Source organism: Musa acuminata, chromosome BXJ1-3 (assembly GCF_036884655.1).
Source record: "Musa acuminata AAA Group cultivar baxijiao chromosome BXJ1-3, Cavendish_Baxijiao_AAA, whole genome shotgun sequence".
NCBI lineage: Eukaryota > Viridiplantae > Streptophyta > Magnoliopsida > Zingiberales > Musaceae > Musa > Musa acuminata.
Window position 1 is genome coordinate 34,817,217 of NC_088329.1, and position 12,727 is coordinate 34,829,943.

The 12,727-nt window shown below is 36.6% G+C and overlaps 2 protein-coding genes across 2 annotated transcripts; both read left to right on the plus strand.

Annotated features, from left to right (window-relative positions):
* The first annotated feature begins 513 nt into the window (after nucleotides 1-513).
* On the plus strand, nucleotides 514-8,546 carry LOC135625565 (3-oxoacyl-[acyl-carrier-protein] reductase 4-like). Its single transcript, XM_065130533.1, has 11 exons — nucleotides 514-833; nucleotides 2,332-2,474; nucleotides 4,572-4,625; nucleotides 5,366-5,446; nucleotides 5,528-5,573; nucleotides 5,641-5,735; nucleotides 5,827-5,859; nucleotides 7,258-7,392; nucleotides 7,477-7,570; nucleotides 7,951-8,033; nucleotides 8,294-8,546. The coding sequence occupies exons 1-11, from the start codon at nucleotides 656-658 to the stop codon at nucleotides 8,324-8,326; spliced, it is 975 nt and encodes a 324-aa protein (XP_064986605.1). The 5' UTR covers nucleotides 514-655; the 3' UTR covers nucleotides 8,327-8,546.
* Nucleotides 8,547-10,414: 1,868 nt separating this feature from the next.
* Nucleotides 10,415-11,990, plus strand: LOC103978546 (TLC domain-containing protein At5g14285). The gene has a single exon (XM_018822881.2). The coding sequence runs from the start codon at nucleotides 11,096-11,098 to the stop codon at nucleotides 11,831-11,833; it is 738 nt and encodes a 245-aa protein (XP_018678426.1). The 5' UTR covers nucleotides 10,415-11,095; the 3' UTR covers nucleotides 11,834-11,990.
* Nucleotides 11,991-12,727: the final 737 nt, after the last annotated feature.

The following is a 12,727-nucleotide window of genomic DNA, read 5'->3' on the forward strand; positions in this document are numbered from 1 at the left end:
ATTTTTAATAAAATATTCTCAGTAATTTTACATCCGATCATCTATCAACGGACGAGAGAAAGTCATTGGAATATTTGCTTATGAGATATATTTGAGACGTAATAAACTGATTAGTAAAAGAAATTCTAATGACTTTGTATCTTGAGATAGAAGAATGCATATTGGTTTTTTTTTTGAATTGATTTAATGCTAATTAATGGTAACAAATTAATAATATTATTATTGTTAAATTGATGTGCTCATTTCGGGGGAAAAAGACTGGTTTTGGCGTTCTAATCCGACAGAGACCAAACAACGGCCGAGACCGAAAGCATCAGCATCAGCACAACTCACAAAGCACAGGAAAAACCTGAGGCGTCCGCCTTCGCTAATGGGCCAAACAACGGTCCAGATCAAATATTGGGACGAATCATAAAGCACAGAAAACACACGAACCGTCCACTTCCCTGGATGGACCAAATAACGGTGCAGATCAAATCACACAGCTTTCTGCTTTGGTTATTCCACCCACCGTCCCCACTCTTACGGAGCTTCCAAAGAACCTCCAAATCTCGTCCTATTTAGTTCACTTTCTCCCCCTCCTCCGGCGGCCATTCCGACCTGCTGCTCCGATCTACCATCCTCTTCGTCCCTTCTGCGCCTCTCCAGAACCGTAATGGCGGCGGCACCTCGCATCGCCTTTACCCGCCCTTCTTCGATCCCGGCCAAATTCGCAACTCCCCGGAGGTCGCTGCCACAGCAGAGCTTCTCCCCCGCCGTCGGACGCGGACTCCTCGCCAGGTCCTCGGTCCTGAGCTCCGGATTCAGATCCGATGGTGCTGCCTACATCTCCGGTAACTGTTTCTTTTGCTTGGTACTTACTCTTCGTCCTTGGGTTTTGTCTTTCAAGTTGTTTCTTGCCTCTCGAATTCTCGTTAGTTGCTGCAAAATGGTAAGTTTGAGTTTCGGATGTTGATTGGACGAGAAAAGTTCTGTTTAGTCAATATTAGACTAATCGATCGAAGAGCTCCATCTTTCAAACAACTCTCTGCAAAGCGGCATAAAAGAATCTCTTTCTTACTAGTAGTGCTAGGAACATGAAAAGGTTTCATTGATTTTTAATTTATCATGGTTCAAGTTTGTTGATCTGTTGTCGAAGTTGGTACGATGACGTTCCTGCATGTTGGAGAAACAAAACCACTCATGTCTGACCGTGTTATGCATGTCTGTCGCTCGATTGTATCAGTAACAAGCAAATTTTCAACCTAGTTGTGTGAGTAACTAGTTGCATTTGATCTCCTATCTAGTATTACGACTGAGTAATTTGGATTATGATCTTACTACAGGTGGTAAGTTGTTAACATCTTCTTCATGGTTTGCTACCCTGAGAGGAGGTCTCTTAACCTTTCTACGGTGCTAGTATATCGCTGAGAGGCTGAAAAGTATAGGTCAAAAACAACTACTACTTTTATTTATACTTTTGATGATATCTTTACTGACTTAGTTAGATAACACCATCTTGAAATGTGGTAAGAATGAGTAACTTGGCAAAGACAAGCTAAAATGTATGTGAATAAGTAACTTACAAATTTGATCCATCCATTTCAACTGCTATACACAGTGAGACTTTTTCTCAAATTTGCCTGGTTCATCCATTTTTAGTGATATGCCTAGTAAAATCCATTTTCAATGCAGTATATCACTATAGGGTCCTCATTGTAAAACTTAATATTACACCTTGTATAACTCCTACACTTCAAAAAATCTTCATTATCCATATTATTGATTGCATCAATGTACCTTCTTTCATTTTTAGAAATCCACTTAATTAATTATGTGAGGGTTTCTTTATAGGCTTCCACACATCCATGACATTCATATGCAAGTCATTTTTCATCTTTATTTTGTGAAGATGTTCATAATATGTGTAGTTTATGACTGGAGATCATTTTGAAGATTTTGGCAATATAGGTCGTTGTTGCCTGAGCTCCCAATTATAATGGTTGTGTAAGTTAAAATGTCTGCCAATCTATAATGATGTGCTTGGCACATGTTTAAATTTCCACTATTCATTAAAATGCTGTATATATGTTGTGTTCCTCCACTTTAGCTATGTATGTATTTGCTGTTATCATCAAACACTCACATAATTGTTAATAGCATTGTAGCATCCAAAACTGCACCTATGAATAAATTCATTATTAGCATTGATTTTTCATTTTTACTCGTCTTGAATGTTTGTTAGCATGTAAATATAGTTATTTTTTTAAATATTTTCTGTCCCAAGTATCTTTGGTTTTTTGTGGAACTGGCCATGTTTATCTTTGGTCCATTCGTTAATGGCATATACAGGTGTAAGGACTCATGTTGCAGCTGTTGAGCAAGCGATTACTGGTGAAGCTCAAAAATTGGAAGCACCTGTTGTCATCATCACTGGAGCTTCTAGAGGTATAGGAAAAGCGATAGCCCTAACACTGGGCAAGGCTGGTTGCAAGGTCAGTTGATATATTATATCTCATGATAGAAATAAGACCACACGTACTATGCTCTTTTGTAATAGAAGATGAACCATGATTTTATTCTCTTTTGGTTCTACCCCTTCTCAATGTTAATGAGGCCACTTAATTCCTTGAAATATCTCTGCCTACAAATTCATGCAACCAATCAGCCGCCTTCTCATATGCCTTGCACTAGACATGGAAACCATTGTTGTCAACCACAAACTTAATTTCCGTAAAACTAATGAGGATCATTATTAGCCTAGGGCTTAAGAGCAGTAATCAGGATTGGCCATTTTGTGATTTTTTATTTTATTTTGTGAATTTTCATTTGCAAGATGTGTTTCAACTTTGCTCCACATGATCAATGGACATTTTCTTTTGTGATATGCTAGTTTGACAAGTTTAAATTTATTGAAATTTTGCAGAATTTGTATTCTGGGCCTTTTAGTTTATTTATACATTTTTAACTGACATTATAAGCATTTGTTAAACATTCTAAAGAATTTATATATTTTCTGAAAACATCTTTTTAGACGTAAAACAAAGATAGAAAAGATGTGACTTACAGGAGATACAGGTTTAACCCATAATCTGCTGACACTCCTTGCAAGTCCTGGGAATTCAAGCACAGAGTTAGGAGAATTCTGCCCTATCTTTCTCTCTCAGTTGGCTTTCCCCTTTCCCCTGCGCCCTGTCCACACTGCCTATATAAGTTCATATACCTGGGATTCTGACTTGGTGAGATATTTAAATGTATAAAACATTCTCTCTTGCACCCTGTCTTGCATGTTTTCTTGTTCTTTTGATTATATGAGTTTTGGTTGCCAAGGTTAAGGCCGGGAATTCTATTAGCCCACCTTTTGTAATTTGATGGTGGATGTGACCATCATCAGCATATGCTCTGTCACAGACTCACAAACTGTCAATTAGAAAGAACTACCAACAGGTAAAAACCAAGAGAAATAGAACTTATTTTGTGTCACTCCTCTTCTTGATGAATGGAAATTATCGATGGATGTTGTTATCGACAGTAATGCTTGGAAGGTGCCTGGGTCGCAATCAGGGATGCCTTTTCTTAGAGTGGAATGTGTGAGAAGGGGGATAAAATACATGTTTTATGGAGGGTTTGAAGCACACTGATTTTCAGATGGATGAACTAAATGGTCTTATTTAAGTCTGAAAATAACAAAATCTCATTGTGCTTTTTTTAGTCTGTGCTGACACCATAAACCCGTTATCTCTAGGTATATCAATATGGGCCCTGTGTTGGCATGTCATAACCATGTCTGAATACAAAGATGAAATTCTTATTAAAAATTTAAAATCCTTTTCAAAACCATTATGCAATGGATTTTACTATGATACTAGTGTAAGCCAGGATAGGAGAATATATGTTATCAGGATATTCTTGGATTACATCCTTGATAAATTGCGTGGATTGGATGGGGGTGTATGAACAATTCAGCTATAGGAATGAAGTTCATGATAATTCTCAAAGTCGTTTATATGCCCTTTGGAGAAATTTTGGCTGCAAGGGACCGTGGTTTGGAACTTTTGCAAGTTATATTGATTGAACATTGTGTAAAGTGACGTAAAGGGGATTGCAGTGTGTTTCAGCGTGTTCTGCATTGCCCGCATATAGAGCCATTGCATATTGTATAATGATTTTTGAAATAATTGAACCATGCATATTGTACCCTGCTACTCTCACTGGAGAACCAGCCACAGGTGGGTATTACTCTGGGTATGGTACCAAGTATAGATTTAGATGTAGAATTTATTTATCATTTTAGAGTTCCAATAGATACATCTTTTATGCTTTAAGATTTTGGTCATGGTTTCTGAGCTTATTAGCTTGAAAAGCTACATAAGATGATGCTTGTGGTTGCAGGTTATCATTTCAAGTAGACTTTAGCTGTTACTTTTTTATCCAAGTGCAGAAATCACTTTATCTTTCAATCAAATTCGGCCATCTAATGGGTTTCACATAACATTGTGAATGGTTTATTCCACATAAATAATGCATATTGTAGTTCTAATCTTAAAAAGCTTTCTGAAATCCTTTAGCTTATAGTTTTTTACTGGATTCAGGTTCTTGTGAATTATGCAAGATCATCGAAGGAAGCTGAAGAAGTCTCCAAAGAAGTAAATTGACTGCACTTAACATTTACATTTTATTTTTCATTTAATTTAACACATTTTAAGGTCTGTTTACATATTCATTCTCAGGAAAATGTTACAATATGATTGAACTGTGGTTTTTCAATTTCTTCCTTCTATTTAAACATGTTTTTTTGCTGCTTTGTTGCAACGAACAATGTTTTTTCCTAAGAATTTGGTAAATCTTTTTTCCTTCAAAAAACATTTCAACTTTGTCATGTAATACTTTATTTATATTATTAACATATAGGTTATTCAACAAGAAAAATTTTCTTTTTCTTTTTCTTGCTAGATGAAGCTTGGAAATGTCAGTGTGATGTCATAAGTGAAAACCAAGATTTGAACACCAATGTAGACCATATACCACTATAATACACCAAGAAATACCACGAGTGTTTAATTCAATATATGTTGGTACAATTGGTGCATGGTGTACCAGGAGCAACCAGTCAACATAGTTGGTAAGGATGAGTATTTGAACCCACAAGTGACATTGATAATCACATAACGAAAATACAACAATGATTTTGATGCATGATTCTAAAGGAATGAGGGCAATGTCTTCAAAGTTGTAACTCATGTAACTTTTGTGACATAGTGCAACTAAGAAATGATTTTTGGTGGTTTGCTGGAACTCTCACTGTGGTGGTTTGTCTCAACAACTATTGGACTATAGTCAGATTCAAAATGTTGCATTTTGATATTTCATTTACATACCTTTTCAGATCGAGGCATTTGGTGGTCAGGCCATTACTTTTGGTGGAGATGTTTCAAAAGAAGCCGATGTGGAAACTATGATCAAAACTGTCAGTCAGAAAACATTGAATATATTTGAATTCTCTAGATTTAATCACTGGCTTATTTCGTGGCATATGTGATTCTTCCAGGCAGTCGATGCATGGGGCACAGTTGACATTTTAGTTAACAATGCAGGTTATTTGGATTTCACTTCTCCTCAGTTTACATCCTCATGAAGTTTCCTAATCGAGACTGTTTTCAGGAATCACAAGAGACACACTGTTGATGAGAATGAAAAAAACACAGTGGCAGGAAGTCATTGATCTGAATCTTACTGGTGTTTTCCTTTGCACACAGGTGTGCATTTTCACACCTTATATGGTACTCTTTTTAAGTTTTGATTCTTGAGTTATTTAATTCACCATAAGTGTAATAAATTTTCCTGCAGGCAGCAGCAAAGATTATGTTGAAGAAGAAAAAGGTACTGCCTTCATTTTTTTTTTCTCTAGGTTTAGTTATTAGCTATGGATTTAACTAGTTTGGGAAGCTGAAAGAACTATATTCGGGTAGTCTGCTGGCTCAATTTACCAAACACACTATAATAAATAATTTCTTATTGATGCATGGCATATTATTGAAATATACAGTAACCTTAGGTAATTGACTGGAATAATGCTTTTGGATGTTACTAGTCGGAATTACAATATACACTATGTAAAGTCACTATCTGATTTGATGGAGTTGCATGGAAGATTGGCTGTTTCATTTGATATATCATATGTTATAACCCTCTATTTCAGCTTAATAAAAAGCATTGATTGCTTATTTTCATGGAACATAATATCAACACTTCAATTTCTTTACAAGAATTCAATTTTTATTTAAGAGGGTAAAAGGTTCCAGTTTTTTTCTTTAAAACAAGTTACATCATGCTTTATATTAAAAGCCCTTGAGGTGCATTAAATAGTGTGTAAAATGTCTATAATTATAATAATCTATTATTAATCTCGAGCAGTGCTTCTTAAGAATCATATTGTCATGGTTTAATCTAGTGAAGATTGGGTATCAAGTATTTCTGGACCTGCACTTGTTTGCCATCTTTCTTGTGATGCTTCCTTCTAAATCTGTTTTTTTTTCTCTTAATAAAATATGCATCCTTTTGGTTGTAATGTCACAGGCTGTTTCTTCTAGAAATCTTCTCTTTTCCTATTTACGTGGAAACTTGTGGAACTAAAGTGACCTTCACCAGTTTTCTAATGAAATATACTGTTAGTATATTTTCTGGGATGCATTTCTTGTCCTTGATTTTTGTTTGTTATTCAAAATATAAGTTGCTACTACTTTCTACTATAGATGACTACTTTGGATGGGCTTTGTATGCTTGAATTAGAGTGGGACATGAGGATGGATGGTGAAAATCATGGTTTTGTGTTTTGCATGAACTGGTACATATGGCCTGTTGGGTCGGTAGCATGGACCACAGCATGTGCCTCCCAACACATTGTAATGTTCAAATCTAAAAAACGAAAGGAATTGTTTCACAACACGAACTGATGTATCATCTATCAGTATGCTGGCATGTACCCAGACTCATACCATCCCTGTACGGAACAGGCACAGGTCTAATACCTGAAAATCTACAATTTGAAGTTTGCCAGCCATCCTGAAATGCTGCTAATAACAATATTATGATGTCTGTAAGATTGATTATTTGTGCTTCTTATGTTACTAATCAGTGTTCTTTTGTAATGGTAGATATAGTTTAGAGGATTGATATGTTTGAGGATCTGATTGGTGACTAGTCAAGTAATCAATTTGTTTCAACATGTAGAGATCATTCTTTGAACAGCACTTACATCTTACTAGTGTTTCTAAACAGGGGAGGATCATCAACATAGCATCTGTTGTTGGCCTAGTGGGGAATGCTGGACAAGCTAATTATAGTGCTGCAAAGGCAGGGGTGATTGGTTTTACCAAGACCGTTGCGAAAGAGTATGCAAGCAGAAATATTAATGTAAGTTTTTCCTTTTGATGTCAAATTTGCAGCTAAGCCAATTCTTTGGTTCTTGTTTAAAATATGCAATCTTGTTTGCCCCAGGTTAACGCTGTTGCTCCTGGTTTCATTGCGTCTGATATGACTGCTAAACTTGGAGAAGAAATCGAGAAGAAAATTCTGGAGATCATTCCATTAGGTAAGTCTAAGCACAACTATTGTTTCATGCCCCAACCACTAGAAATGTCACCATTGTTAGATATGTTTTGATGTGGAGATGTGTCATACTATACTTGACATCCTAATTAACTGTTGATCCATATTTGTCATTGTAACTGTCTGTTTGAAGAACTTTGCCTAACTTGTATGCCACAACTGATTAACTATTTTGCTAAGACTGAAGACCCGCATCTAAATCTTATATTTTGCCTTTCAATTAGCTCTCCTGCTTCAGAAAACATTGGTTTCAGCAATAGGCATTTTTGACTGTTCTTTTTCTTAATCTGTGGTTCTCTAAAACTTTGCAACATGTCAAGAAATAAAATAAAAAGTTTGTTATTTTTTAAAATGTCTTTTCAGGGAGGTATGGCCAACCAGAAGAAGTTGCTGGCCTGGTGGAATTCTTGGCCCTTAATCCTGCATCCAGTTACATTACCGGGCAGGTAATAATTAAGTATCGTCATGTCATTTGAAGTGTTGGACAAGTGATTCTTGATGGATTCTCTGCCAACGGTTTGGATTTAAATTCATGAAAGCATGATCGCTTATGGCAGTTAACCAAAAATTGTGAATTCACAACGAAATCTATTTGCAACTTAATTTGCTTTTTCCTTGTGCAGGCTGCTTAAGTGATATCTCAGTTTACCTGCTTTGGTTTAGCCTCATTTGCTTGTCTAAGAATAGTTATGGTAATATGATGCAGGTCTTTACCATCGATGGTGGAATGGTGATGTAACCATGGAGGCACTCGTTATTATAGTTTTAGTGTTCAAAGAATCTTCATTTGCCGATGTGATGTTTACTATTAACTTCAGATTTTGGGAAATATTGCAACCAAATCATCTATGTTGTTCTCTTGCCAGGATATTTCCCCCCTTTTTCTTGTTTTTTTTTTTTGCTTCTATAAATGATTTTTGAGAGAGACTGCCTACAAATAAGAACTAAAAATTTTCTGACATTTTGCACCCTATGCTGATCAACAGTATGATATGCTAATCTGGGACTTGAATTGAATTCCTGGTGGGCAGGCCTTGTCAGTAAAAAAAGTTCCAGTTCCAGATGAAAATTCTTAGTGTTTGTCATTCAATGGCATGGCTGCATTTGGTCTACTGTCTAAGAATTTATCAGGATAAGTGCATATGATTGATTACTTGCTTTGTTTAAAATAGCCAGGCAAGAGGAACTTCATGTCCATCATAAGGAAGTGAAATCATAGTCAGATGCTCTGCATGAATTTTCATCTGGGATAAAATGCATGCTTCCTTTTTCTGTGTGGGACAGCTAATTCTATGAATATTAAGTGAACTACTATTTTGAATGTTATGAATGATAAGAGATTGAGATGTGAGTTTAGTTGCAGTGAACTCCCAAGCTTGAACTGTTATGAGATAGTTGCAAGACTTGCTATATATTTCATATTATTGAATGGTGGGTTACTAGAAAATAACCAACCCTATGTGTTTATCTATTAATCAAGGATTAATGGATTCACCATAGCAAGAAATTTGAGATCATCTCACTATGTGTTTATCTATGTGTTTATGTTATCATCAGCAGAGCACAACACTTGACAAAAGTTGATGCACGCAGTTGACCTAAAATGATGGAGACTCCTAACTTGCTTAACCTTCTCTGGTAGGGAGATGTTATTTTATCTTACATTGTGTTAGAGATTGAAACCCATATATATCACAAAGATATCATCTGTATATATTATATATACATAAACATATTTACAGGAAATTGTTGTATGAATAGATTTATAACAGTATCAAACATGTCTCTCCAAATGAACTACTTCTTTCTGGATGTCAGTCAAACAATTTCTCTGTGAAGAAAAATGTAAGAGGAAAGGAAGTCAGCCCAACTGTCTCCACAAGGAAAGAATCTGTATCTAGCTATAATTCCTCTTCGTTGACTTGATGCTTCCTTCGTCAAAAGATCACTGACTTCTTGGGTTCTGAATTTGGTTGACTTGTGTGTTTGATAAGTTGACTATTTGTCACTCTTCACCTTGCTTCATCCCTAACCATCAGTAATGTAACCAACCCACTTATTACTGGTTGGTTTTGGGTTCGAGTCTCATCTTTTTCATCATTTACTTGGAAAAAGCCACCCTCAACCTACTAATCATTCATAATTTAATATTTATTATATTCTCAAAATTAAGATTGACTATTTGATATCATTTCTATTAATTTTCATCCAAAAAAACTTAACTTAATCATTTCTAACGAAGATTAATATTGATTAGTTTTGAGTTAAAAATGAGTATGTAATTTTTAATTTTTGTATGTTGATTAAATTTTAAAAATATTTAATATTCTTACTTACCATCATAAAGATTTTATGGAAGAGTATTGACATCGATTAAAATATTAACTAACACTCAAACCCAAATCGATTTGAAATATATATATTATACATTTAGTTTTTCAGTTTCTGTAATATATATATATATATATATATATATATATATATATATATATATATATAATACCAAATAATACCAATTGAATTGCCATCTAATTGCTACAAATTAAGTAACATAATCATTTATATTTGACATTTGTGGTCCATAAATTTGATATCCTTTGCGGTAACAAAAGTGGAAGACAAGGAAGCATCAATATCTCTCATTCAATTAAATCTTACAAGAAAATACCGTAAGAATATGCGTATATACATACTTATTCTTATGGAATATTCTTCAATGCCTGAAGCATCACATGACGATCATAACTGCATTGACTCTAAGAAATCTCCACCGTTCATCGGCTCGGGTCACGCGTTGATACACGCACCCCGCTTTGTAGCATCTCTTCCTCCGTCCTATTTCGGCGATCTCAAAAGGAGCGGAGCACATGGAAATTGCTGCATGCCTTCGTTTGTTGTTTATTGCTGAGGATTCTTGAGGGTTTGTCGTCGGATCGGCGCCGTTCGTCGGTGGGCGCGTCACGAAACCCTAACCCCAATCTATCCCCACCCCTCGGTGCGTCAGAGGTGACGCCTTTGGGGACCTAGGTGCCATCTCTGCTTTTGCTTTCTTCCTTTCGACCACCTCCTCTGTGGGTTTCTTTGTCGGTGGAAAGCTCGGTTCCTCCGCATTGCGCGTCGAAAGGTTTGGCCTTTAACGATTCCCAAGTTGTTCGATCGGGAAAGTTTTCGCTTTTTTTGTGGATCCTTTTATTCTGGAGATAAAAGACGCCATAGCTTTGATTTTCCTCCGCTCTGCGTCGAAAGCTTTGGTCTTTCTCGGTTTCCAAGTTATTCTATTCGGAAAGTTCTCGCCTTTTTTGTGGGTCCTTTTGTTCTCGAGATTAAAGACGTCTTTTCATTGATTGTTCTCGGGAAATATGAGAAAAGAGACTGTTTTTGGATCGCGGCTACTGCTTGATCTCGGAAAGATTTCGACTTGGAGCCTTCTTAATTGATTGCGTCGCCCAAGGTTCGATTTTAAGAGAAAAATCGAAACTTTGTCCCTCTTTTTTTTGGTTGGTTGGCCATGGAGATTATGATGCCTGCGTGTTGGCTACTTCCCCATATCTTTGCAGCGTTTTCTGTGACATATCTGCTCGGTTACTTCGTGATCTTCCGCAACTGGAATCCAAAGTATCGCCCGGATGCATCTAGTTGCTTCATCTCCTTGTTCCATGGTTCCCCGGCGGTGTTCTTGGCTGTTGCCGCAATCCTGAACCAACCTGTTCGAGGATTTGCCTCGCCCAATACCAATTTCCAGAACCTCGTTCTCGACTTCAGCATTGGCTACTTCACTGTTGATCTCCTCCACTACTTGATCCTAATTCCCGGAGACTATCTCTTTATCGCCCACCACCTGGCAACACTCTTCGTGTTCGTCACCTGCCGTTACCTTGTTGTCCATGGTGCATTTTCTATTCTGGTTCTTCTTGTGCTAGCCGAGGTCACCAGTGCTTGCCAGAACGTGTGGACGCTTGCCGGGTTAAGGAAGGCAGATTTGCCCATTGCTGCAAGAATACATAAGAATTTGTCTCCTCCCTTCTATGGCTTGTATACGATCATGAGGGGGTTCATTGGGCCGGTGTTCTTCTGCAAGATGAGTGCATACTATTTGAGTGGAAAAGCCAGCAATGTCATTCCGATCTGGGTTTCTGCTGCGTGGATCGTCGTGGTTGGTGGTGCAATTTTGGTCAGCATCATGTGGATATCTAACTTGTGGTTGCAATTCTTTAAAGACGAGAATGTAGAGAAAAAAGATAGCTAATTGTATGCTATCAATCTAATATATTGGCAACCAAGACCGGTATATGCCTTGAGAGAACAGTTAATTTTATGGTTGATGATATAATGCATATCTGCTCACTTTAGATTAAAATGAACATTAATATAGATCATAATTGCAAAGTTTCTACTTGCTGGAACTATTTAGCAGTCAGTTGTGCTTTTGAATGTTACTCAAGTTTTTTTTTATCCAGTTGTTAATTGACATTTATCGATGGCATAACATTTAGCTCTATACACGAAAGTAGTTTCATTGCCTTAATGCAAGAGTTGATGGTTTTGTTTGGTGGTATGTGTTATCGACTCAGGTAAGAAAACTATATGTCTCATTGCTTTTTTGGTATTACCTTGGAATCTTTTCCATGTTTAGAATCGGTTGGTGAAGATGTGCTTATTTTTTGTATGTAAACAATGGTTGGTGTGTGGCTTTCTAATTGAAGTGGTGATTTGTCAGATTTGTAGCTTGCTGAAATTAAAAAATGAAGTTTCTAATGAGTATCCGAAAGAAGCCTTTTCTTTCATTTAAATTTGAATATTGTGACATCACCTTCCTAACTTATTCGTTCAGAGCACACAACCTTTGACATGAGTCCCAATATTATTGGACCATGAACTCCCAAGATTACCAAGTCTTCACTGTCTTAATGAGATTATCATCAAATAGTTTCTCATTTTCCCGGATATGCACATTGTTATACCTCCTTGTCTCTGAGCATCAAACAACACATGTAGAACCTTGTATCACACTGTTAAATCAATCGCTATCTTCTAGTGCTAACTCTTTTGATATATGATGAACTTCCCAATAATGCGTTTTTGCAAGAGTTTCCTTCCTGATTGTGCTTTTTAGAGCTAAATTGACTTCTTGCTTCCTTGC

Coding starts and splice junctions, on each gene's coding strand:
- LOC103978546 (XM_018822881.2), top strand. CDS start 11,096: ATGGAGATTATGATGCCTGCGTGTTGGCTACTTCCCCATATCTTTGCA.
- LOC135625565 (XM_065130533.1), top strand. CDS start 656: ATGGCGGCGGCACCTCGCATCGCCTTTACCCGCCCTTCTTCGATCCCG. Junction 5,574..5,640: donor CATTTTAGTTAACAATGCAG/GTTATTTGGATT, acceptor GACTGTTTTCAG/GAATCACAAGAGACACACTG. Junction 7,571..7,950: donor TCTGGAGATCATTCCATTAG/GTAAGTCTAAGC, acceptor ATGTCTTTTCAG/GGAGGTATGGCCAACCAGAA.